Source organism: Gopherus evgoodei, chromosome 4, assembly GCF_007399415.2.
Source record: "Gopherus evgoodei ecotype Sinaloan lineage chromosome 4, rGopEvg1_v1.p, whole genome shotgun sequence".
Lineage (NCBI taxonomy): Eukaryota > Metazoa > Chordata > Testudines > Testudinidae > Gopherus > Gopherus evgoodei.
The window spans coordinates 74,754,825-74,781,416 of record NC_044325.1 but is presented as its reverse complement, the minus strand read 5'-3'; the positions used below and the strand labels follow the sequence as shown (position 1 = coordinate 74,781,416).

Below are 26,592 nucleotides of genomic sequence, written 5' to 3'. Positions count from 1 at the left end.
AGACAGACACAATCTGTGGATTTCAGCAGCTGAGACTTTAAGCAAAACATCAGACACTGTATCATGGGATTTGCAATAAAATCATAAGAGTTGGCAACACTGGATACCTCCTCCCGCAATTCCCTGACCTCCCACAAAATACATACACTCTGGCACAGTGACATACAATCTAACTCTGCTTAACAGTCTTCACAGCACAAACACATGCAATAGTTCACACAATATCAGAGCCTCTCCTGCCCAGAATCAGTGTCGCAGGCAGTTCTATACACACAAGTCCAGCATCTAAACAAAAAATGGATGTTTCCGCAAACCCTGCACATTTTATTTTTTTACTTTTATTAAATTCATTTCAATTACATTTTCTCTCCCCCAGGCCTCCCTTGGATGTGCAAGGAATGTCACCAGATGCTGTGCCTTCTGGTGGCATTGTCTTCAGTAGGTCTCCCCGCATTTCTGCAGTGGCTCCCTAAATCACAACAGCTCATTAATTGCTCCTGCCACCAAACTACCTCATGCTTTATGCTTAAATTGAACGGCAACACTGGACACACACTACCCCCTGCAAAGATCATTCTACAGATAAAAGACAGAAACAGCAATGGCCCTGCAGCCAGGACATGAGCGTGCAGCATAAGGAAAGCACTGGACACACATTAGCATGCTCTTTAACATTGTCACGTAGAGGGTGACATCCAACCAGGACCTGCACCCAAGTCCACTGTATCTTGGCTTCTCTTACATTCCTTTCACACCTGCATTTAGATTTTTGACCTCGTGGGGGAACTGGGACTTGGGGGTGGCTTTGGCTGAGCCTCTGGATAGATGAGGAACCCTGTGAAGGTGATGTACTTGCCATGGTTGCTGTAGGCACCATAGCCATCATGCTGGTGGCTGTAGAGCCAGACAGTGTCTCCGTAGTGCAGAGGTAACATAATGCTCTGGCTCTGCATCTCCCGCCTCTTGGAATGGTTGTCATCATAGATCATGGCCTGAACCTCGTTGTGGTTTTTCATAAGTTTCACTGACATGGTCTTAAAAGGCATTTTGCCAATAGTGAAGGAGAAGTAATATGCGCCTGGCACACGGCACAAGAAGATGCCACTTGAGGAATTGAAATCCCTTCCAATGTTCACAAACTCTATGTCAAATGTGATTGGCTCATGCTGGGTTTGCATCTCATCTGTTCCCAGGAGGCTTTGTGAGCGAGCAACAGAAAATGCAGAGCGAGGATCTCGTTCTCTAGCAGGCTGATCAGACAACATGTGTCCCTCTGAGGCTTCATTCTGCTCTCCTGAAAGCTGATGTATAGCTGGATGGGGCAGCCCTGCAGCTCCCCCCAGCTCCTGAGAGACTACACCATTTTGGAAGTAGGCAGAAGTATCTGGATAGATAAGATACCCATTGAAAGTTGTGTATGGGCCAGCATTGCTGTAGAGGGCATACTTAGGGTCCCCATGTAAACGCAGCCAGACTATATCTCCATAGTCCAGCTGCAGCATGGCACTCTGGCTAGCCACCTTCCGCTCCTTACGGTGATGCTCATCATACACAATCACTTGCACCTCATTCTTGTTTCTCATCAGCATGACAGACAAGTTTTTCTTGGGGTATTTCCCAACTGTGAAGGAGAAGTAATAGGCTCCAGGGATCCGACACCTAAACAACCCAGCTTTGGGATCAAAGTCACTGCCTATGTTCACATAGACCTTGTCAAAGGTGATGACCATCTCAACGCTCCCTTCCATGCTGCTGGTTCTAGCCACAGAGAAAGCAGAGCGGAACTCAGTCCCAGGATCAGTGGGGTAGCCATACACACGGGTACAGGCCACGTGGCAAAGGAAGCTAAACAGGAGCTTAGCTTTCAGGGCCATCATCATATCTGAAAAGAAAAAGGGAACACATTTTAGCGTAAGTATTTTCAACTTATACACCAAGTGAAACCCAGAACTGTACCTTGTTACATAGACTCCAGTGCCTGTGTCAGGCTTTGACGAGTCCTGAGTCCCATCTCTGATCAGTGTGACTGAAGACAGATGCTCTAACTAAGACCTGAGACCATGACTCAATTCAGATCCCAGGGCTGTCTGCAGCCAGAGGTGGAGCTTCTAGTCCTGTGCTCAGAGGCCTAAAAATCCCTTTGCTTTGAGAGCTTGGCAGCCTTCAGGGGTAACTACATGGAGCCCTGCAGCTCACGGTGCACAGAAATCTCAACCCTCATCAGGATTCTGGGAGGTCTCCTTCTGGAAACACTTTTATTTACAGGATTGAAATTCTATGACTAGGAAGCAACATTATCTAATATAAGCCTTGTACTATGCTAAAAATGCAGGTGAGGAACATATGGTCTAGAGATTACCATGCAGATGTCACTATGCAAGATTAGCCTAAGGGCCTGATACAGCACTAGTTGCTTCAAAGGGTGTGGGCAGGGCCGTCCTTAGGCATAGGCAACATAGGCAGCTGCGTAGGGCACCTGAAAATTTGGGGCACCACTGGGTCTTAGTGTCCACCCTCTTGTTTTCCTATCCCTGTTCTGACCCTTCCTGCAGGCTCCCACAGATGGCTGCTCTAGCCTGGTGAGTCTTCCTTGGGAGGGAATCTAGTAGTTAAAAGTGAAAAAACCTCCAGCCTGCCAGACCTATTAGCACGACATTGAAACTGTTAAAGAGACATTCAAGGGGTAATAAAGCCATTTAACAGGCATTTGCCAACCCCAAGGTATATACTGACAGGTTTCAGAGTGGTAGTCCTGTTAGTCTGTATCAGCAAAAACAAGGACGAGTCCTTGTGTCACCTCAAAGACTAACAAATTATTTGGGCATAAGCTTTTGTGAACTAGAACCCATTTCATCAGATGTCCACGAAAGCTTATCCCCAAATAAATTTTTATACTTTCAGTTTCTGACTTTACTGACAAAAACAGTTGTGCATTAATGTAATATTTACACAGAACATGTCAGTCTACAGGACCTTTGTTTAAAATTTGCTTTAAAAATATTTCATTAGTGAGCTGGTGAAGATTATAAAATCACATTTCTAAAAAATGCTTGCATAGAGTTTTAGATGCACAATCATCTTTAGCCTTAAATGCGTGGATCTTCAGACATACAGTTTTTTAAATAAATCCTTCAAAGACCTCCCTTATCTAAAATACACATTTTAATTACTATAGTTAAAAAAAAAAGTGCTTCCAAGTCTTACTGTGTCCTTTCTGTCCATCCCTTCACCACCTCTCCCCCCACTCCCCACTGAAGAGAGTCCTTAAAGGGACAACAGTCCTTCCCTTCCAGATAGCTGGACAAAGAGTTTCCCTTTCTTTACTTCTGACTATCCGACGAACTAGTTTTAAAAGAATCCTCCAGCAAAATCAGTACCTTAGTAAGACAAAATCCTTGTTAGACCTAAAATCTTTGGAAACATATTTTTTTAAAGTTGTTGAAATTTCATAACCATGTCTCTTGTTGTGATCACACAAAGTAAATTACTGTTCCCTTTTTCTAAAAGCAGTGAACATTGTTATGAACACACTAAACCTCTCTGATTAATTTAAAAGAATGTTTTTGTTTCAGTGAGTTAAATATGTAGTAATCTGGAATGCTGGCTTAATATTTGAGTACATTTAAAATATAAATTCAGCTTAGAAATACTGATTAAGAAAATGTAAAACAGAGAAGAGCTGCATCATGTATTCCATTATATGTAATGTTGTATTCAGCAGGACAGCTGACTCACCCTTACTATGAAGTTTTTGCAAATAAATCTCTGACAAACTTCAGGGCATATCAAAAAACCTGTGACTGACATTTTTTATTCCCAAATTTTAGTGCTTTTAATTAGGTACTTTCTTCATGTCCATTCTGCATGAGGGAGAGGGCATGGAAGTCTCTGCAGGGAACTGTGACTCTCTGCCACCATGAGGCAGGCCAGGCATCTCATTATCCTTTGCTGTCAAGTCCCTCCTCCCCCTCCCCCACCAGGCTGTGAGCTTGGGCTGCCATCCGGCATAGGGGCACCAGTTTAATAATACTGCGTAGGGCCCCATAAATCCTAAGGACAGCCCTGGGCGTGGGAACTGTAAGCCAGGGAAGTTGGTGGACGCTGTTAATTAGAGATCCTACTTATATCTACACTGCAATGTAAGCACAGGGTTCAAACTCAGGCCCTAACTCCCATTCTCTACACACAAATTGCACTAGCCCATGGCTTAGACCTAAAGTCCTCGGACCCCATGGGGTGGAGGGTCTGAGCCTGATTCATGCCAGAACCCAGGGTTCAAACCCTATTGCTTTGCAGTGTAGACACAGCCACCAGGGGCGGCTCCAGGACCCAGCATGCCAAGCCTAGAGCCGCCCCTGACAGCCACACTGGATTCATGCTCTAGGAGTCCACCAAAAGCATCTTACAATCTCGCAGGCCAATTTTCTTTGTCCTCTAGACCAGTGGCCTTCAAACATTTTTTATCGTGGTAAAAAACCACAAAAAAATGCTCCTTCTGCCGTGCACTCGCAAGGATCCTCTTGCGCACCCCACTTTGGAGACCACTGCTCTAGACAGTCAAGCTTAGCAGACAGTCAAGTTTTCCCACACTGCATCAAAACATAGGGTTATAGCAGCCACACTTTGGGAGGGCACTAGAAAGTCTGAGATATGGGTGATTGGACTCAGGCCCATATAATGCAATGTAGACACTGGAGCCCTAAGCTGGGACCCAGGGTTTAACAATTCCTAACCTAGGGTTACAAATAAGTATAGATGCTCAAATCCTATGGTAACAAACCCAGGGTCTGCTAACTTGAGTTCTACTAACCCTGGGCTTACATTGCAGTCTACATATACCCTTAATGTTGTTTACACTGCAGTACCACCTGAGTGCTCTACAGACATAGAAGAAAAGACACTCCCTTCCCTGAAGAACTCACAAATTAACAGACAAAGGGAGGTGAAAGAAAGACCGTGTACTGCAGAATGCTTAAACTGATGATAGGCCAGGGTTAAATGGTTTTATTAAAATAGATATATTCATTTATCTTGTATCAATTTGTTATATATAAAAATTATCCCGAGCAGCCCCCCAGACTTGCCATTGGTTGATTATTCCTTGTAAGCATCATGGTAGAAGTTAGTTTCAAGTGAGAGATTTGAATGTAGTAGCTGTGGGAACCAGTTCAGGAGAGGCAGAGCCCAGAGCTCCTACCCCAGCCTGAGACCAAATGTTTACATTGCAAATTTATAGCTCCCTAGCCTGAGCCTTGTGAGCCTGAGTCAGCTGACAAAGGCCAGTTGGGGGTGTGTTATTGCAGTGTAGACATACACAACCTGTGTATAAGGGTGACTGCACTGAGTACCATGACGACTGCGGCATTGTATTTGGAATGGGAATGAAAGAAACGCTGAATCCTTTTCTGTCATCAACTACATTAACCAGCATGGTTCTAACGTGCTGTCTGTACTCCACGGCTGACTCAGTTCATTTGGGAGTCAGAGGATCGGCCAGTGACAGCCCCTCTGGCAAAAGACACACAAAGGGACTTTATCAGTTTATTAAACTCTTCAGTGAATTCTGACCTTATGTTGCCTCAAACAACTGCCCAATTTCAATTCCAAAGCAGATTTCTCTGTAAAAAGGTAACTTTGGACACGAGGGGAAAGAGTTTCAGAGCCCAGGCTCCAGCCCAAGCCCAAATGTCTCCACTGGAATTTTATAGCCCCTCAAACCAAGTCCCAAGAGCCCAAGTCAGCTGACCCAGGCCAGTAACAGGTATTTTATCACAGTGTGGACATAACCAGCTGCAGCAGAGTTTCTGATTTCACTTTATCAGCTCTTCCCAATAACTCACTAGTAAATTATTTAAATAAAGTAGTTAATTATGCTGTGTTTCCAACAGCATGTGTTATTTCTGTGACAACTCCCACTCACCACTCTCAGGATTATTTAGGTTATTTTTCTATTTAAAATCATTTAGAAAGTGTCTGGGGGGCACTGATACCAAAATACTAATGGCCAATTCAGCTAGACCACACCTCACCATATCACCATAACACAATCAGAAAGTGCTCAGCCAGCCACAATGCCACACTAAACAGAAGTACACTGCATCCTTTCTTGAACTTGGATGCTGTCGTTGCAAGATTCTCAGCTAGGAACAACTAGAATGCCCACCCACTATTCCAATAGGTCTTCTGGTGTTTGTTAAATTTAAACCCACATTGGTATCTCTTTCAGTATAACTGAACTTTTCCAGCAAATTGCCATGGCAGCAATAGTTTCAGCACGTGCAGCTAGTGATAGGCACTGCAGTCACTTCATCATATAGGCTCTGAAACTAAGGAGTGAAGTGAGAGATCCAGAATAGGACTAGAACCCAGGTCTCCAGAATAGACCACACAAGCTCTAGCTCCAGAGCCACATAAGCTATCTGCTGCAGTACTCTCACTGCATTTGGGCACCAGTCAGGATTCTGGCAAACCCACTCGACCCTCCCTTACCACCGATAGCATTGGCATATGTGGTTACATTATAGAAGCGCACTATGAAAACCAATCAAATACAAGGAGACAACGATACAATGTTGCCTTGAAGCAGTCTATCCCACTAAGGAACAGTGGCTGATGGGGAAGAATGGGAGAAGAGATTTGAGACACCATAGTGCAGCAACAGGAATGAAGAACATGGAGACAAACTAAACTGCACAAAACATGCTCTAATTTCCAATTTCTAATTTTAAAAACATCATAGTAGAGGCTTAATGTATACCCCAAGTAAAAAAACAGTAAGAGGATCAAAAATGCTACCTTGGCTAAACAACAGAGTAGAAGAGGTGATTAGAAACAAAAAGACATCTTTTAAAAATTGGAGGTCAAATCTTAGTGAGGAGAATAGAAAGAAACAAACTCTAGCAACTCAAGTGTAAAAGTATAATTATGCAGGTACAAAAAGAATATAAAGAGCACCTAGCAAAAGACACAAAAACTTAAAGAGCAAAAAAAATGTAAGTACATAGCAGAAGCAGGAAGCTTGCTAAAAATCAGAGGGGCCACTGGACAATTTAGGTGCTAAAGGAGGACACAAAGAAGACAAACCTATTGCAGAGAAGCTAAAATTAATTATTTGCATCAATCTTCTCTGCAGAGGATCTGAGGGAGATTCCCACACCTGAGCCATTCTTTTTAAGTGACAAATCTGAGTAATTGTCCCAGATTGAAGTGTCAACAGAGGATGTTTTGGAACAAATTGATAAATTAAACAGTAATACGTCACCAGGGACAGATGGTATTCACCCAAGAGTTCTGAAGGAACTCAAATATGAAATTGCAGAACTACTGTCTGTGGTACATAAGCTATTACTTAAATCAACTTCTGTACTAGATGGCTGGTGGATAGTTAATGCTGATTTTTAAGAAAGGCTCCAAAGGCAATCCTGGCAATTACAGGCTGGTAAGCCTGACTTCAGTATCAGGCAAACTGGGTGAAACTACAGTAAAGAACAGAATTATCAGACACATAGATGAACACAATGTTGGGTAAGAGTCAACATAGCTTTTGTAAAGGGAAAACTTGCCTCACCAATGTATTAGAATTCTTTGAGGGTGTTGTCAAACATGTGACCAAGGGTGATGAAGTGGATATAGTGTACTTGAACTTTCAGAAAGTCCTTGACAAGGTCTCTCACCAAAGGTTCTTAAGCAAAGTAAGCAGTCATGGGATAAAAGAGAAGGTCCTTTCATGGATCAGTAACTGGTTAAAAGACAGCAAACAAAGGGTAGGAACAAATGGTGAGTTTTCACAGTGGAGAGATGTAAATAGTGAAGTCCCCCAAGGATCTGTACTGGGACCAGTGCTGTTCATCACATTTATAAATGAGCTGGAAAAGGGGGTAAACAGTGAGGTGGTAAAGTTTTCAGACCATACAAAATTACTTAAGATAGTTAAGTCCAAAAGCTGATTGCAAAGAGACCTCACCACGATTTCAACAGCTTCCACCCCACCATCAACCTCAGCCTGGACCAATCTACACGGGAGGTCCACTTCCTAGACACCACGGTGCAAATAAGTGATGGTCACTTTAACACCACCCTATACCGAAAACCTATGGACCGCAATGCCTACCTTCATGCCTCCAGCTTCCATCCCGGGCACACCACACGATCCATTGTCCACAGCCAAGCACTGACGTACAACCGCATCTGCTCTAACCCCTCAGACAGAGACCAACACCTACAAAATCTCCACCAAGCATTCTCAAAACTACAATACCCACACGAGGAAATAAGGAAACAGATCAACAGAGCCAGACGTGTATCCAGAAGCCTCCTACTGCAAGATAAACCCAAGAAAGAAACCAACAGGACTCCACTGGCCATCACATACAGTCCCCAGCTAAAACCCCTCCAACGCATCACCGGGGATCTACAACCCATCCTGGACAATGATCCCACACTTTCACAGGCCTTGGGTGGCAGGCCAGTCCTCGCCCACAGACAACCTGCCAACCTAACGTATATTCTCACCAGTAACTGCACACTGCACCATAGTAACTCTAGCTCAGGAACCAATCCATGCAACAAACCTCGGTGCCAACTCTGCCCACATATCTACACCAGCGACACCATCACAGGACCTAACCAGATCAGCCATGCCATCACCCGGTTCATTCACCTGCACGTCGACCAATGTAATATATGCCATCATATGCCAGCAATGCCCCTCTGCTATGTACATTGGCCAAACTGGACAGTCTCTATGGAAAAGGATAAATGGACACAAATTAGATATTAGGAATGGCAATATACAAAAACCTGTAGGAGAACACTTCAATCTCCCTGGCCACACTATAGCAGATCTTAAGGTGGCCATCCTGCAGCAAAAAAACTTCAGGACCAGACTTCAAAGAGAAACTGCTGAGCTTCAGTTCATCTGCAAATTTGACAGCATCAGCTCAGGTTTAAACAAAGACTGTGAATGGCTTGCCAACTACAAAAGCAGTTTCTCCTCCCTTGGTTTTCACACCTCAACTGCTAAAACAGGGCCTCATCCTCCCTGACTGAACTAACCTCGTTATCTCTAGCTTGCTTGCATATATATACCTGCCCCTGGAAATTTCCACTACATGCATCTGACGAAGTGGGTATTCACCCACGAAAGCTCATGCTCCAAAACGTCTGTTAGTCTATAATGTGCCACAGGATTCTTTGCTGCTCTCACAAAACTGGATGACTGGGCAACAGTTATGGCAGATGAAATTCAATTTTGATAAATGCAAAGTAATGTACAGTGGAAAACATAATCCCAACTATACATACAGAATGATGGGGTCTAAATTAACTGTTACAACTCAAGAAAGATCTTGGAATCATTGTGGATAGTTCTCTTAAAACATTCGCTCAATGTGCAGCAGCAGTCAAAAAAGCATTAAGAAAGGGGCATAGATAATAAGACAGAAAATATCATATTGCCTCTCTATAAATCCATGGTACACCCAGATCTTGAATACTGCATGAAGTCCTGGTCACCCCATCTCAAAAAAAGACATATTAGAACTGGAAACAGTACAGAGAAAGGCAAAAAAAATGATTCAGGGTATGGAACAGCTTTCATATGAGGAGAGTTAAAAAGACTGGGACTGTTTGGCTTGGAAAAGAGACGAGTAAGTGGAGATAGGATAGAGGCCTATAAAATAATGAATGGTGCGGAGAAAGTGAATAAGGAAGTGTTATTTGCCCCTTAACATAACACTAGGACTAGGGGTCATCCAATAAAATTAATAGACAGCAAGTTTAAAACAAACATAAGGCAGTACTTATTCACACAAGAGACAGTCAATCTGTGGAACTCATTGCCAGGGGATGCTGTGAAGAACAAAACTATAACAGTGTTCAAAAAAGAATTAGATAAGTTCATGGAGGATAAGTACTTCAGTGGCTATTAACCAAGATGGTCAGGGACACAGCCCCATGCTCTGGATGTCCCTAACCTCTGACTTCCAGAAGTTGGGACTGGAATCTGCCCTGTTCTATTCACCAGCCACTGTCAGAAGACAGAATATGGGGTTAGATGAACCACTGGTCTGACCCAGTATGGCCATTCTTCTCTTTTACATTCAATGCTATCCTGGTCTCATATTTTAGATGCCAAGAGCAGCAGGAAGGGGGAGATGGGCATTGCTGTGGAACCATCTGTGACTGGTATATATGAATGGGAGTTTTCAGAGGTTGTTGACTGAGGTTAAGCAGTCAGAAGGATATATCAGGAGGTTATTTCTATGTGGCTGGAGCAGCCAGATGATTCCCAAATGCAACTGAATTATTGACATTAAATTAATAATCTGAAAGAAAGGCACCAAAGTGGTAGTGACTCACACAGCAAGATAGGCATTTCAAACCATTTTTTAAAAGAATGAGACACACTTCACCCTTTGCCTGACCTGGGAAATGTCATCAATAGCCTAGTACTGGCTGGAGGTGACTTTTCTGACCTGGGAAGAGCATCAACCTATAAATGGAAGAAAAGTTAGCTTTATCCTTGCACTGATATTCATAACATTAAAACGTCTTCTGTAGAGATAGAAATATGACCCCATTTTTTGATTGTTAGGCAGATATGGATTTTTCTCAAAATATTAGTAAGATTTGGATTCTGCAGCCCTTACTCAAGAAAAATCCCCTTTGACTTCAATGGGAATTTCACTCAAGTGAGAGATGAAGAATCAGACAGAGTTCGAATGACACACTGCTGCTGGATTAAATATAATAAAAGCTTTACAGAATCATGCAAGCTGCAAGAAAGATGACTAGCACTTTCTAGTTGACTACCCTGGAACACATTGCTTTCACCCTAATATTAAAAGACAGCTGCAAGTGTCTCAATTATCTGAATCATCAGAAGCCTGTGTAATGAGCAGCCTGCCTGCCCTGTGGTTAGCAGGGATATGATGAAGCTGTTTCTTTTGATTTGCCCAGATATACTTTCTGTTCCATTCATTGGCCAGAAAAATGAGAATCAGATAATGATGCAAACTCATCATTTCTTACAACATCAAGGAAAATATTAATTGTATCACTTGCTTAAAAGCAGAAACTGTGCAAAGGGTCCCATGCAGAAGTGCCTAGGGACCCACTCCTGACTTCAGATTTTTTCTGCTTATGATGGATGAGGTTTTACTGAACTCTGGGCAGGGCAGCTGAGAGCAGGTTCAGACCCCAGTGAAAAAATTTTTTCAGGCCCTCCAGCAAGGGCGGACCAGCTAAACAGGGCCGACGAAGCTAGGCCCCAGGCCCCCTTCTGGACCACTGGGCCCCTATACTTTGTACCGGCTTTCCCCTCCTCTTGTCAGCCCTGCTCTGGGACAATATTCACTGGAGAGACATTACCAAGCCTTTCTCTGTGAACTACCTAGGATGCTTTCAGGGAAGTATAACATTTTGAAATGCAGAAACTACAGTGAGCTAAGATAGGGAATCATTCACCTCAAATCTTTACTTTAGTCCAGGGAGTCCGTTAGTGTGATATATTGGCTTCCATATGCTAAAATATCCCTGGAGGGACAACAAACCCTTTGAAGTTCCCCAACTGCAGCCCCAGTTAGGAAAAGGAAGTGGAGAGATTGTGTTTTGACAGAAATGTCATTACACCTCTAGTGTGACGTTGCATTTCAGAATATTAATGAAACCTCTGACACCTCAGTTCAGAGTCCCAAAGGGGTGTCTAGACTATGATGATGATTTTTGTTTGTTTTTTAAAAACACAAACATGTTAGTGTAGACAGGGCAAGTTACATTTTAAACACACTGACAGAGGTAAACCTTAAGTGGGAGCCATGGGTTCACCTCAACCAGCTAACATGAGTTCAACTACAGCTTGCCCTGTCTACATTGGTTTCAAAATGTTAGCTTACAAAACAAACAAGACATTACCTTCAATCTTTTAATCTTAGTCTACACATAACCAGAGACTCTAAACTCAGGCACATGAGAACAAGAATTTGCTCATACCCATCAGTCTTGAAGACTAGAAGGAAAAGGCTATCAAAGCAGAGATGTTTTAACCATTGTTTCTGACATGATGCTGAATTATTGTTGCATTGTCTGCACTTGCAATTAAACCACACACAGCTGATCAGATGCTGAACGCACTGTCAGTAATAGGTAGCAAAAAAAAAAAAGGTTACCCACTGCTGACAATGGGTTTAACCCCAATTCAGGGGCGCATGATTTAGATGCAGGTGTAGACTGCCCCAAACAGGTTATAAGCCATAACCTGAGAAAGTCAGATGCATCTGTTACCACGTGAAGTTTAGTTAATGCTATCGCACTTCCCATTTGTATACATGAAAGACTGAGGTGGTGTCTAGATTGGGTTTTTTTGGACTGGTGTAGCTACATTGGTGCAAAAACAAAAACATCCTCTCCACTCACAAGGTTAGAAAAGCCTCACTTCTATTCTGATCCATGTGTGTGACCATGTGCGCATGCACTTCTCTTCCCTAGACTCCCTCTCTCCCCCAGCCAGTGTGGGGGCTGCTATGGCAATATGATCAAGCCTTGCCAAAGTAGCCATCACTAAACAAGGAACTGAGTGATAGGCCACAGGGAAGGTCACTCTGGGGAGTAGAATCAGATGGGAGAGGCTTGTCTAGAACATGACCTTCTGATAAATAAATTAGGGAAATACAACCTAGAAGGAGCTACTATAAGGAGGATGCATAACTGGCTGAGAGTAGTTCCCAGGGGTTCACAATTCCCAGAGAGTAATTATCAGTGGCTCCCAATCAAGCTGGAAGAGTATATTGAGTGGGGTCCAGCAAAGATCAGTTCTGTGTTCATAGATTCATAGGTTCTAGGACTGAAAGGGATCTCGAGAGGTCATCGAGTCCAGTCCCCTGCCCTCATGGCAGGACCAAATACTGTCCAGACCATCCCTCATAGACATTTATCTAATCTACTCTTAAATATCTCCAGAAATGAAGATCCCATAACCTCCTAAGGCAGTTTATTCCAGAGTTTAACCACCCTGACAGTTAGGAACTTTTTCCTAATGTCCAACTTAAACCTCCCTTGCTGCAGTTTAAGCCCATTGCTTCTTGTTCTATCCTTAGAGGCTAAGATGAACAAATTTTCTGCCTCCTCCTTTTAGATACCTGAAAACTGCTATCATGTCCCCTCTCAGTCTTCTCTTTTCCACACTAAACAAACCCAATTCTTTCAGCCTTCCTTCATAAGTCCAATTCCTTCATAGGTCCAGTTCTGTTCAATATCTTCATCAATGATTTAGATAATGGCATAGAGAGTACACTTATAAAGATTGCAGATGATACCAAGCTGGGAGGGATTGCAGGTGTTTTTGAGGATAGAATTAAAATTTAAAAGGATCTGGACAAACTGGAGAAATGGTCTGAAGTAAACAGGATAAAATTCAGTAAGGGCAAATGCAAAGTACTCCACTTAGGAAGGAACAATCAGTTGCACATCTACAAAATGGGAAAGGACTGTACAGAAAGGAGTACTGCAGAAGGGGATCTGAGAGGCATAGTGCATCAAGCTAAATATAAGTCAACAGCGTAACACTGTTGCCAAAAAAGCAAACATCATTTTGGTATGTTTTAGCAGAAGTTTTGTAAGCAAGACATTGAGGTAATTCTTCCGCTCTACTCCACGCTGATTAGGCTTCAACTGGAGTATTGTGTCCAGTTCTGGGTGCCACATTTCAGGAAAGGTGTGAACAAACTGGAGAAATTCCAGAGACAAGCAACAAAAAATATTAAAGGTCCAGAAAACATGACCTGTGAGGGAAGATTGAAAAAAATGGGCTTGTTTAGTCTGGAGAAGAGAAGACTGATTGGGGACATGATAACAGTTTTCAAGTACATAAAAGGTTGTTACAAGGAGGAAAGAGAAAAATTGTTCTCTCTAACCTCTGAGGGTTGGACAAGAAGCAATGAGCTTAAATTGCAGCAAGGTTGGACATTAGGAAAAATTTCCTAACTGTCAGGGTGGTTAAGCACTGGAATAAATTACCTAGGGAGATTGTGGAATCTCCATCATTGGAGCTTTTTAAGAGCAGGTTAGACAAACACCTGTCAGGGATGGTCTAGATAATACTTAGTTCTGCCATAAGTGCAGGGGACTGGACTAGATGACCTCTTGAGGTCACTTTTAGCCCTATGATTCTATGGAGGGAGCATTTTGAAGGTGTTGGGAATATGCAGGAAGTGCAGGAAGATGAAAGGAATTAACTGGGACGGCTGCCAGTAACTGAGACCCAGGCAAGATGAACAGTAGGGCTCCCAGCTGAAAGGAAGCCAGGGAGAAGGCCAAGAGGCAGGCAAGCCTAGAGGGCAGTTACAAGAGAAAGAGTGAAGCAGAAATGTTAGAGGCTTGAAGCAGCTGGCCACTCCATTGTGTAGGGCTCAGGACTGGAGCTCTTGGTAGAGAGAAGACTCCTTCCTAGTACTTTTGTTCCTCTGAGGAGGACTTTTTGGTTTGGCCAGAGGGTTAAACCAGCCAGCGAGAGGTAAGTGAAGTAGTGGCTACAACTGAAACCAGAGAGGAAAATAGGAAATTCCTTGTAATTTACACGTAATTAACATCAGCCTTGTGGGCAGAAGTAAAACACACAATAAAGCAGGGGTTGGCAACCATTCAGAAGCGGTGTGCCGAGTCTTCATTTATTCACTCTATTTTAAGGTTTCGCGTGCCAATCATACATTTTAACATTTTTAGAAGGTCTCTTTCTATAAGTCTATAATATATAACTAAACTATTGTTGTATGTAAAGTAAATAAGGTTTTTAAAATGTTTAAGAAGCTTCATTTAAAATCAAATTACAATGCAGAGCCCCCCAGACTGGTGGCCAGAACCCGGGCAGTGTGAGTGCCACTGAAAATCAGCTCACGTGCCGCCTTTGGCATGCGTGCCATAGGTTTCCTACTCCTGCAATAAAGGTTATATTGGAAATTGTTCCTATGATACCATTGGTAACCTTCAAACTACTGACATCCTAGAACTTCATGAAATTGTTATAAAACACTGTTAAACACTAGCTTAAAAATATAACCCATGCCATTATGATTGATCTCGGGGGCTGACAAAGAGATGGCACTGCTGAACTTGATCTGGATAAACCTCATAATGGATCAACTCACAGTATTTAAAGAGAAAATGGGAAGCATAAATTATTTCAAAATAACTAAGATTTAGCACTCATATATGCCTTTGTATCTATTTTATATTATAAAGGAATACTACCAAGCTTGTTTAGATTTGATATGAAAAAGGAAAATGTATATCAGTAAACAAATTGTATATTTATATAATGGGAGCACCCGAAAAAAACAGTCAGGACTGGAACTCCATTGTGCTGTACAAATACACACAGATAAGGGTCATCTCTGTGCTGGAAGACTTATAACCTAAAAGTCAAAAAGGTTGACGACAGGGATAGAATGTACAAATCAAACGAATATAGCAAAGAACGGGCACAGCTTTGTTATTGTAATTATACTACTATAAAGTAGGACAAGGAATCACTGGTTTCTTACTGTCATGGTTGGATGAGATTTTAGGTGTGTGGAAGTGGTTAACATTATCTGGAATTTGGATTGAGGAGGAAAGCTCTGGCTACTGTAGAATCCAAAACCTCCCCTATAAATTCTATCAGTCTCATCTCCCTAACCCTTTTCATCTGGGGCTTAAAGTCTCTGCAGATCTGACAACGATCATGGAGGTGACACTGGCACTTTAGGCACCTGGAATGAGGGTCATTTACTAGTATAGTCTTCTTAAGGCTTAAAGCCTGGAGACTGAAGCACACCCCAGTACCAGGCATCAGTACCCAAGACAAGTGGGAAGCGACCCTAAGAAAAGCAACAAATGAAACCTACACTAAAGTTGCTAACAACCATGAAAAACAAACACCACTAACTACATACAAGAGATAAACAAAGTCTCTGGAAAGGAAGAACATTATCAGCAAGAAGCTAACATGCTCAGACTACCGATTAGAGGTGGTAAGAAGGAACTGAGGGGAATCCTTACACCATTGTGTAGCAGCATGAGGAAGAAGAGAGCACATGTGCCACTGCAATGGGTACTGCTAAGGGAAAAAATCTCCAGCTCTGGTGCACTGGGTGCACATACACCTGAAGTGGAACAGACATGTGCAATCATGTGAAGAACAAGTTAGTAAGACTAAATGAGTGTGGGGGGGAAGGGTCATTCTTCATCACCTGCCTAGTTATGATCATCAGGCAAGGTTTTGTTGGCATCAAAGCAGAGGCAAGTTTTAAAGGAGGAATATGAAGGAGGATAAGATAGTGGCTGTACAGATTATATGAGAGATATTTCCCCTGTTCCCCATGCATAAGGGGGTAGCAAGGGAGAAAACCTGAAAGTGTCTGTGAGAGAAATTGGCTGGTGGGTGGAAAGGCTGGGAACACAGACAGAGTGGAGATAATTGTCAGCACCACAGCCTTTTCTGGTAAAGTTTTCAATAAAAGTTTGGGAGGGAAAAAGAGAAACTTTCTTCACAAGAACTAAGATGGCCTGCCTGCCTGGAGACAGCTAGCTGCCCTGGTTCCTAGAGAGCTAAGTGTGTAGTTGAATCTAGGCCTCCAAAATCTAGATCATAGAACTAGAAGGAACCTTAGGCGGTTATCTAGTCCAACCCCCTGCTCAAAGAAGGACCAATCTCCAAACAGATTTTTATGTCAGTTCCCTAAATGGCCTCCTCAAGGATTGAACTTACAGTCCTGGGTTCAGGAAGCCAATGCTCAAACCACTGAACTGTCCCTCCCCCCATGATAACAAATCACACTACACCAGGATTCAGAGCTCCCTGGGGTATATGGCAGTGGGACCTGCTCTGCACAAATGCAGCTGTGACTTGAGTTGCAGTGGGACAGAAGACACTACAGGCATGGAAGACAACTGAGGGTATATCTGTACTGGAGAGGAAAGGTGTAATTTCCAGCTCAAGCAGAAATACCCATGCTAGCTCTGATCAAGCTAGTATGCTAAAAATAGAAATGTAGCCACGGCAGCAGACACAAAGAGTGGGGTGGCTAGCTGTGGTAGTGCAAGTGGCAGGGAGGCTGCCCCCAGAGGTATAAGCCCATCTGAGACCATAGGTATGTACTTGGGCAATTAGCTTATGCCACCACTTGCATCACTGCAGCTATACTTCTATTATTAGCATGCTAGATCCATCAGAGCTAGTGAGAGTATATCTACTTGAGGTGGAAAGTATACCTTCCACCTCCAGTGTAGACGTACACGAAGAGGCCAGTCAAATAACCACATTAAAACTAGGCCAAATTTCAGGCTTCCTTTGGGGAGAGGGGCAGAGGCAGAAGTGGTACAGAAAGAGTTCTGCACTAACGACCAATAAGGAAAATCTGCTTGGTATGAGCCCCAATGAAGAGGTCAGAAATGCAAATAGACTCAATTCCTTATTCTTCTGTCCATCTGCCTCATATGTTTCATCTCAGGCCATTTTAACAGGAAGCAGCACTGCAGATCCTGCCACTTCCCTGGTGGCTCTCTCGTACTGAGAGAAAAGGGAGTTCTTTTATATCCTTTTCCAAAATGCCTGGCTGCTTTGCCTATGCCTTCCAGAATTCTTTGTTCTGGAGCCAGAACTGAAAGCACGCTGCTGTTGACCTACAGTCTCTTTAAAGGGCCAGCACCCCATCTTAAAATACTGTGTTGGGAAACATCAGTACTATACATACATGGTGGGTAGTGAGAGGAGACAAAAAACATCACACACACACACACACACACACACACACACACACACACACACACACACAGCAATGAATTAGCATTGATTATTGAAACGGTCAGTCCTCAAGGGACAGGGGTAGGAGATGACGGAGTGAATAAATTCTGCAGCACATAGGGCACCAAATGATCAGTTTTCTAAATATATTCTTATTTTTCACAAAGTACTCCACTGAAAGGAGACGAGGGGGAAGAGCAGTCAGAGCTTATACAGAATTTGTTGCTCATTGTCATACTTCGTGCTCACAAGTCCCAGAGAATATCAAAGTACAAAGATTTTAAACACTTTGTGGATAATTCCACTGTAAGAATATTTCAACCACACTGGATTTCAATGCTAATATGCCACAGTTCATTGAGCGAAGTCTCAGTGAAAGCAGCCTTTTAAATATCAGAGTCTAATTCTTCCATTTTCTCCTTGTCCTGTGCATTCAAAACAGATTATTTCCAGCAGTCACTTTGTAGCATTGTGGTCCCAGAGAGCATCCTGTTTTCATTTTAAAGATTCCCCAGTGCTTGGCTCGTGTAAAAATTGTTTCAACTCCTTTTGCTATATGATGATCTTTACCTTCTCTTAGAGCTTTTCTTTTGTCTAAGTGGAAACATAAAAAGCCTAGGGACAGAAGAATCTTTCTCCCTTCAGAGGATTTAAAATTCTTTTTGGCTGAGCTCAGAGCATGCTCCATCTATTCTAGTCAGGATCTTATATTGAGCTCATCACCATGGCATCTGAAAGAAAGGATCATGATTCCTCTTATTTTTTCTACCTGTCCCCTCACTGGGATCCAATAGCTTTTCATCATACACAGAAGAATGTTCCATACTATTTATGTTACACATTTGAGCACTGTTGTTTCCATAACAGCTACATAATCCAGGTTTTTTCTCCTTGCTGGAATGCCTAAAAATGTCTATTGTGGGACTGGACTTCATTTTATAGTAGTTTCTTTTGTCTCTCTTGCATGGCGTTGTTTTTAGCGAGGGCTTTACTCTGAGCTGTGATAGACACTAGTATAGGGTAGAGGCTGTGTCGTCAGTTCAGACTGATTTTCTGGTTGTTCTCTCTCATGTATTATTTTCTCCCATTTCATGCTTTTTAGCATTCACAGACTTAAACATCTGCTCTAGGGACATCAGAGAAGCTTCTTGTTTATGCCTTGTCCAGAAAGGAGTTCTTTCAATATTCTTCTTCTAAGTGGCTCCCTTTCTTTTAGCTCCTCTTCCATAAGTGCTGCACTGTGTCTGCACTACGTATGAGGTATTAGGCCAAGATTTTAATAAATCCATCAGGTAGATTTTGTTTAGTCTTGCTCCCACTAAGGACTATCACCCTTGTCTGGGGTAGTGGCTCAGAATAAAAATATCAAAGAGTTATGAGGTTTGCATTTCTATTTGTTTAAAGGAGTTTCAGTTGTTCAGAAAACGAAGTTTACCCAGTCTGTCGCTTCTGGCTCCTGCTTTGCACGCCCACCACTGCAAATTTTTTAATTGCTCCACAACTGTCCAGAATCTCAGATTTCATTTAAAAGAAATTAAGTCTGCAGCCCTTATGTTGCAAAGAAAATCTTAAAACATAAAGTTAATGTAATCCAATGATTTCTGCAAGAGTCTACAGGCAACATGAAACAACTGCTCAGAGAATTGCCAACAGCCCCATTCATCTCTATAGCATGTAAACACTGTTCTCCTTGATGTCAGTTTAAAATGTTGACAATTATTTCACTGATGATTATTCTAGTAGAAACATCCAGGTAACATGCTTATTTGTCAATACTGGATGTAGTAATGGGAAGTATAGAGCAAGGTAGATAGTTGCTTTCAGCTTTCTGGGGTGTGGATTGAGAACTTTAAACCTCCACTCCCCACAGACTTAGTCTCTTCTGGGAAGAGAAGTGGGAGAAAGTTGGTCCAAGCCTTCCCTAGGAATAAACTCTTCAGCTGCCTCCTTGATACCAAAAGCTAAAACCAACTCTTATGCATTCCTGGATGCTAGAAGCTCCATCTGTCCCCCTCTTAGCAGTTAGAACCTCCAGCTTTGCTCCAACAACGTCTATGATGCAGTTCCTCCTCAATAAAAAGATCTGCCACATAGTGAAAATGTGAGTCAGCATAAAATAAAAGTATTTTAATATCAAATTACATCAGTAACACAAGGGATACTGTACTGGCTAGCCCAGTGGGCAATGAGGAAGACAGAGCCTGCTGAAGGGACTGGACAGTGCTGCAAAATGATAGTCTTTGCTGTACAGTTTAGTTCTGGAGAATCCCATGATTCTTATATCCCTGGAGAGCAGACTGCAGGGAACATGTCTCCTTTGGATTCAAAGAAGGGAGGACTAGATAGAACCTAGCAGGGCTTAGAGCTGGTTTAGAAAATCTGCCTGTCACAGGGTGACACTCGCCTTATACGAGTGAAGAGGCCAGTGCCCCTGAGACTGGTCAGCTGACCCCTACTGATCTAAAAAGAAGGCATTTGGACTCTACAGATGTCAGACTAGCAAGTGAGAGCTGCCAGAGACTAGGAGATTGTAGGAGATTCCTGAGGGAAGGCTGAAGGCAGCAGAGAGGTTTGCCAGCTGACCTCCCCAAGCCAGAGAGTGAGGACTGGAGAGCACTGAAGATAGGGAAGCAGTGGAGAGACCTTCCTGCTAAGGCCTTCATTCTGGAGAGCTGTAACCAGGGGGGACAGTGGAAGTTCCCACCTGAGACAAAAGGGTTAAATGTACAGGGGGAGTGACTGATGTTTCCATTGTGAGAAACAGCTCCCAGCAGAGACACTGGAGGAAGGGGGGGTTCCTGATGGAAAGAATAGGGTTGCACTCCAGCTGGAAGGGTCGGGATGACTGTCCTGGCAGAAGGACAGGAGAGGACTGACAAAAAGCCAAGTGTGGTTAAAAACACTGCAGTGTGGTATGTGGGGTGCTGAGGTACTAGATTTTGAGGACTACGTACATTGCAGGTGGACTATGTTTTGGGACTTTTATTATAGACTATCATTTCTGTAATAAACTGGCCCAAAGAAGGGGTATTATTGAGGCAAGAAAGGTTGGATGGAGTTACTGGGAACTCTGAAGGAGTAAAACTGAGGCAGGCACCACCTGCCTGTTCTGCTGCAGGACAGCACTCCAGGTAGGTTGCCCTATGACATTGCCAAACCTGCAACCTTGGGAAAATGGTGGGCAAGAAGGGAGAAAGGCCTCTGTTTGGGGTGGGAGCCCATCCCCATCCTGTCAAGAATAGGTGATATTTTCTATGAAAACTCCAGTGCTGCATGCTGTGGAACCAATCTGCTATGTGCTGAGAGCTCTGAGCACATCTCTTCTATTTTTGCCCTGGCCAGAGCACATAACAGATTTCACCTCTTCAAGAAGTCTCCATCCACTATTCTCCAAACACACAGCAGTTATTGATACATACCCCGTTATCCTTTTCCCCCAGGGAGAGGGAATCTTCCTTCCCCTCCCATATTGCAAAAGTGAGGCAGGTGGAAGTCATGTGGGAAGGAGTAACACACTGAACCTTGGGCATTGCAGGTGCAGCAATAAAAAGGTTTTGCAGGGGAGCCTAGGCTGGCTGTAATGGGTCCTGCTTTTCCATCTCCAGCATCTATGAGAGTCTGTTCATTCCTATCTATCATCACCATTCCAGCCACCCTCCACATACCTCAAGCCTTAGTAGCTCAGGCAAGCACTCTAGCCAAAGGGGAATCCATCTGCCTTCCTTTTACCCACTTTTTTCAAAGGTGCCATCCCACTAGGTGACTGAAGCTATATGGTTAAGTTATTGCTCCTGCTGCCCACAGTCTCTACATTCCCTTTCACTTAACTAGCAAAGGGTTTTCTGGCAGGTGCATATGCAGCCTGAGCCACTTCCACAGTAACAGCTATGTATGGGATGGATGAACAAAGTGCTGGGGGACAGAGTGAGGTCTAGCCTGTACAACTTCCCCCATGGAGCCTTTGTAATCAATTACCAGCCTCTGGATGGATTTCTCTGCTGCTCAGTTCTGTGATCAATTCCTGCTCCTGGTTGGGTTCTCTCTGCTGGAAGTCTCAGCTCTTTGATTAGATGCAGCAGGAATTCCTCTTTTGTTCTCTAACCTGACTGGAAGAAATGAGCAATCTTCAGTGGGTGGATGAGGGCAACAGAGCACTCTGGGAGACAGATTACAAGAGCATGCGGAGCCGGGATGCTGTATGTTACTAGATTAAGTCAATTGGGAATTGGACAGTCACAAGGGATGAATCAAAAACCAAGGGATTAATGAGATCTATACTAAACTCCTGGATGACAATCAGGAGAGAAGAACTGAGGCATCTCCTGTCTGAGCTGGAGAAAACATGGGAGCTCAGTTGGGTAGGCTCTGTTTGAACAATTAATAATGGAATGTTAGTTTGTCAGGCCATAACCCTGATCCTTAAAACACCACTTAGAAATCTGCCCTTTTAATTCCAGTGCAATGGGGATTTGATCCTGTAAGGGAGGACTTTGCACCAGGGGGACAATGTGCAACTCACATTAGAAAACAGACTCTGAGAAATTAAAAGATTTTTGTGGTTTTCAGGAATAAATTATAAAGTAACTCTGAATATTAGACCTCAGCATCTGGCATCCAGACCCTGTCCAAGAGGAGACGGAGCAGGCTCCAGGGCCGTTTTGTGGACAACATTCCTCTCATCTTGTAACAAAGGCAGTGTAGTAGAGGAAAGAACACAGGAGAGAGCGGGAGGAAGAACTTTTGAATTCTAATTTCTCAGATGCTCACTTCATCTTGGTTATCCATGATTTTGTCACCTTGAGGCTGGTTCACTGCAATGTGCTGTACCTGTGTCTAACTGCTCACACTTTTTGGCTAGAGCACCACCAACAGTTCAGGGGGCTACCTAAGAGCTCATTACACTTCTGCTCTGCACTGGCTGCCAATTCATTTCCAGGTGAAACTAAAGATACTGGTTACTATCTACAAGAGACCTAAATGGTCTAGATCTTTTTTACCTTAGAAATAGCTTTTCCCTATTTGTGCACCTGTCTTATAGAAGCTGGAAATCAACACATGGCTCTTGTTGCTGGAGTTTGCTCCTTTCTGGATTATGTTTAACTGCAAACCTGACTGAATTTAGAAACAACTGCAATACAACTTTTCCAGACTTTCCTAGGATAACTAAACTATGGATATTTGAACACCTGCCTGATTAGAGCATCCCTTTTACACTTGAGCTGTCTGGCTGCAATGGGTTTATCTGGCTTATTGAGTCCAGATATTTAGAAGTATGAATAGTTCCCATTTTAGTAAAATGTCCAGCTCCCACAGTAGTGAGGGTGGTCCAGATGTTAGCTGATCAAACTAAAATACATATAATATCTAATAAGGTTCTCCATTTCACCACCGACTCACTCACTTCCCACTTCTGTGCCCAACTCCTCCTTCTCTGTTAAATACAGATAATATCCATGATGTGTTATCAGGATTAAGTCAGTCCCCAACTTCTCCTCAATTGAGACCAACTGTACCTGGGAAAGACCAACTTTGCTAGAAGATGAGTGGTCATCAAACCAAGTTCCAGAAATATGATTTCATATTTAAGACCCCAACCCCATCTGTAGCAGAGTGGATCTCTGCTCCTGCCCTGAAGGGGTTAAAAGCAGCCCTGGATAAGGGCTGGGGCTGGAGAAAGCAGCCTTTTAGGCTAGGCTGTTTGGGGAAGTGGCTGCAGTTGGGGGCCACGCCCCAAACTGAGCGACAGGGCCTAATAAGAAGGCCAGGGAAGCCAAGGGCAGACAGTCTTCCTCTGCCTGTAGAGGGAGAAGGGTCTGGTTGCTGAGAACTAGAGCAGGTACCTAGGGTAAAGCAGGGCTGGGGAAAGGCAGTGGAGCTGGGGAGCTCCTGCCTGGAAAGCCCCAGGCTGTGGCTTAGAATTGGGCAAGGAGGTACTGGGGTTGTAGGGTGCAACCCAGGGGTAGGCCAAGGCAGCAGGTCCAAACCCCTTTGCTGATGGTGAGTGGCTGATACTGCAGTCTGCCCCAGGGTGTGGGGCTAGACAATGACTGGCAGTAGCCTACACTGAAGCAAAGTGGGGATAGAGGATGGGGGGTTCCCAGGGAAGGGAAACCCCTAAGGAAAAGGGGTTGCTGCCAGGGGGCAGAACCCCACATAAAAGGGGCACTGGGGTCCAGGGAGGGACACAGGGCCTGTAGCAGGAAACAGGTGGATCACTGGCCTGCAGAGGGTGCTCCACGGGAACCTGAGCTAATTCCTAAAGTGACCAGCAGGAGGCACTGTGGGGGTGAGTCTGCCCATTTACCCCATCATAATCCATCATGTTTCTTTGGGATGGACTATGGGGAATGGGACGGACACCCCTGATGTACTCAGACACCCGCCTCCACACAGACACGGTAATTTCTCAGGTATCAGTTAGCCATTAGCTTCTTGACTATGGGTGTGCAAGCAGACAGCTGCCGTGTAGCTGGATGGAATCATAGTTTCAAAGACAAAGTATTTTAAAACCTTGTTACACATTCAGCTCCTGAGGAAACAAGCTGCAGGAAGTTGCAATGGCACCAGGATGAATAACTGAAGCAAGGCATATTCAGTATGCACAGAAACAGAAGGACCAGAATGCTGCCTCCTAACCAGCTGGCAGTGCAGAAACTCACAAATTGTCTTATGGGATAAGTTAGCTGGAGAGGCTGACCTATTTTCCTAGGAGCTGGGGGTGGAGGGGAGAGGAAGTGACAATAGGATTGTCAAACACACAAGGGAGATTTGTTCACAATACCAAGCACAAAACTACACTTTTCAGAAGTCCAATGGAGTCACAGACTAGTCCCAGGAGGAGCCATGGGGTTCAAATCCTTCAGGAAACCAACTAGAGAGAGACCATACAGGCTTAACCCTCCCTCCCTCTCTCCAAGAAACTGGCTTCAGGGAAGTACTTTGAGGTGTAACCCCATGGAGAGCAGGGCCAGGACCCATAGATCCTTGCATCTTCCACATAAACCTTAACCATTTTCTACTGAAAATCTGGGATTTGTCAGGTATGTCATTTTAATCTATCTGCAAGTCTAACCTCTTACTCAGGATAAGGAGTGATCCAGCCCCACAAAGAGAGGAGGCAGAGAGCCCCAAGGCACTGAGCATTATGGCAAGTTGCATCCTGCAGACAGGGCAGGCTCCAGCTTTTTTGCCGCTCCAAGAGGCACAAAAAAATAAAAATAAAATAAAATAAAGCCATGATCGGCTGCAGCTCTGCTGCACCACTTCATTCTTCGGCGGCAATTCGACAGCCAGTCCTTCCCTCTGAGAGGGACCGAGGGACTCGCCGTCGAATTGCTGCTGAAGACCCAGATGTGCCACCCCTTTCCATTGACCGCCCCAAGCACCTGCTTTCTGCGCTGGTGGCTGGAGCCGGCCCTGCCCACAGGGCCAGCTTTAGGCCTATTCCACCAATTCCCCTGAATTGGGCCCTGCGCCTAAGAGGGCCCCATGCCCAGTGAGAATCCCTTCCCTGGCTAGAGGCACCTTTTTATTTTTTACTCACCTAGCGGCACTTTGGGTCTTCAGAGGCACTTCAGTGGCGGATCCTTCACTCTCTCCAGGTATTCAACGGCATTTCAGCGGTGGGTCCTTCGCTTACTCTGGGTCTTCGGCGACACTTGGGCAGTGAGTTCTTCAGCACCACTGAAGACCTGGAGCAAGTGATGGACCCACCGCCGAAGTGCCACCAAAGACTCACAGCACCGCCCAGGGAATAGAAGCCCCACATGTTTTTTTACATGTGTGGTTTTTTTTAAGTCATCCCTGCCAGGGCCCCATCCAAACTGTTTGAATTGGGCCCCACACTTCCTAAAGCCAGCCCTGCCTGCCCACAGGAGTATTACAGTATTACCTGGGAAAAGGGCAGGGAAGCATTGCACCTGAGGAGGGGGTTGCCTGGAGTGGCTCTTTCTCGGAGTGTTTGTGGAGCCTGCTCCTCCGGAAGGAGCAGGGCTGGGGGCAGACCATGACCAAGATGACAGTTTGGAGATCTAGGTAATAATAATCACAGTTTGTTCCCCTTCTCCCAGATTTATGCAGGGATTAACCCTCCCAGGGTCTCCCCCTCCCCCCATAATACTCCATGTTGCTCTCCCCACAGACACTCTCCACGCCTGCAGTGTAATTACAGCCCCACCGTAAGATAATGCCAGATAACCCTACAGCCCCCTCCCCCAGGGCTAAACCCTCCATTGAGACGCCAACCCCGTGTGAGCCGCTGTCCTCCCGAAGGCAGCTCCTCAGGGCTTACCCCAGCCGACCCCCGCCCCCGGCCTGCAGGGGGCAGCTACGCAGGGTGAGCTAGATGGCGGGACTGTACCTGCTGCTGCTGCTGGGCACTGACTCCGCTGGAGCCGCGGGCTGGACCTGGCCGTGTAAGTGTCTGTGCCCGGAGCCCCGGTTGATGTTTGCGCACTGACAGCTCCGGAGCCGCCGCCGCTGCTGGAGGGGGACTGGGCAAGGGGAGCTCAGACACTCCGGGCTCCAGCACCGAATCAGTGACAGGAGGAGGGGCCGGAAGGGGGGCGGGGGGACCTGGCTCAGCACCGCTCATGGCAGGGCACCAGCTTTACAGCCACAGGGTTCCGAAGGCCTCGGGGGTGGGGGCATCGGCATGTGAACAGGGGAGCGAGCGGGCTAGGCCAATGCAGCCAATCTCAGGAAGCCCCGCTGGGCTTCCAGTCACCTTCCTCGGGAGGAACCGGGCTGACACTGCACCACCACTCAGAGCCTTATGACAACAGCATCTGCAGCCATCCCCATCAAGATCAATGGAT

General features: G+C 44.6%; 1 protein-coding gene across 2 annotated transcripts; it reads right to left on the bottom strand.

Annotated features, from left to right (window-relative positions):
- Nucleotides 1-16: 16 nt before the first annotated feature.
- C1QTNF4 (C1q and TNF related 4) lies at nt 17-26,347 on the bottom strand. 2 transcript variants are annotated; one of them, XM_030559815.1, is made up of 3 exons: nt 26,136-26,347; nt 21,752-21,882; nt 17-1,882 (listed from the first exon to the last, which is right to left on the bottom strand). In XM_030559815.1, the coding sequence occupies exon 3, from the start codon at nt 1,878-1,880 to the stop codon at nt 762-764; it is 1,119 nt and encodes a 372-aa protein (XP_030415675.1). In that variant the 5' UTR covers nt 1,881-1,882; nt 21,752-21,882; nt 26,136-26,347; the 3' UTR covers nt 17-761. The 2 variants fall into 2 exon arrangements, with proteins under 2 accessions (XP_030415675.1, XP_030415674.1); XM_030559814.1 differs by lacking the exon at nt 21,752-21,882 and having other exon boundaries at nt 26,136-26,344.
- Between the last annotated feature and the right edge of the window lie 245 nt (nt 26,348-26,592).

Coding starts and splice junctions, on each gene's coding strand:
- C1QTNF4 (XM_030559815.1), bottom strand. CDS start 1,880: ATGATGATGGCCCTGAAAGCTAAGCTCCTGTTTAGCTTCCTTTGCCAC.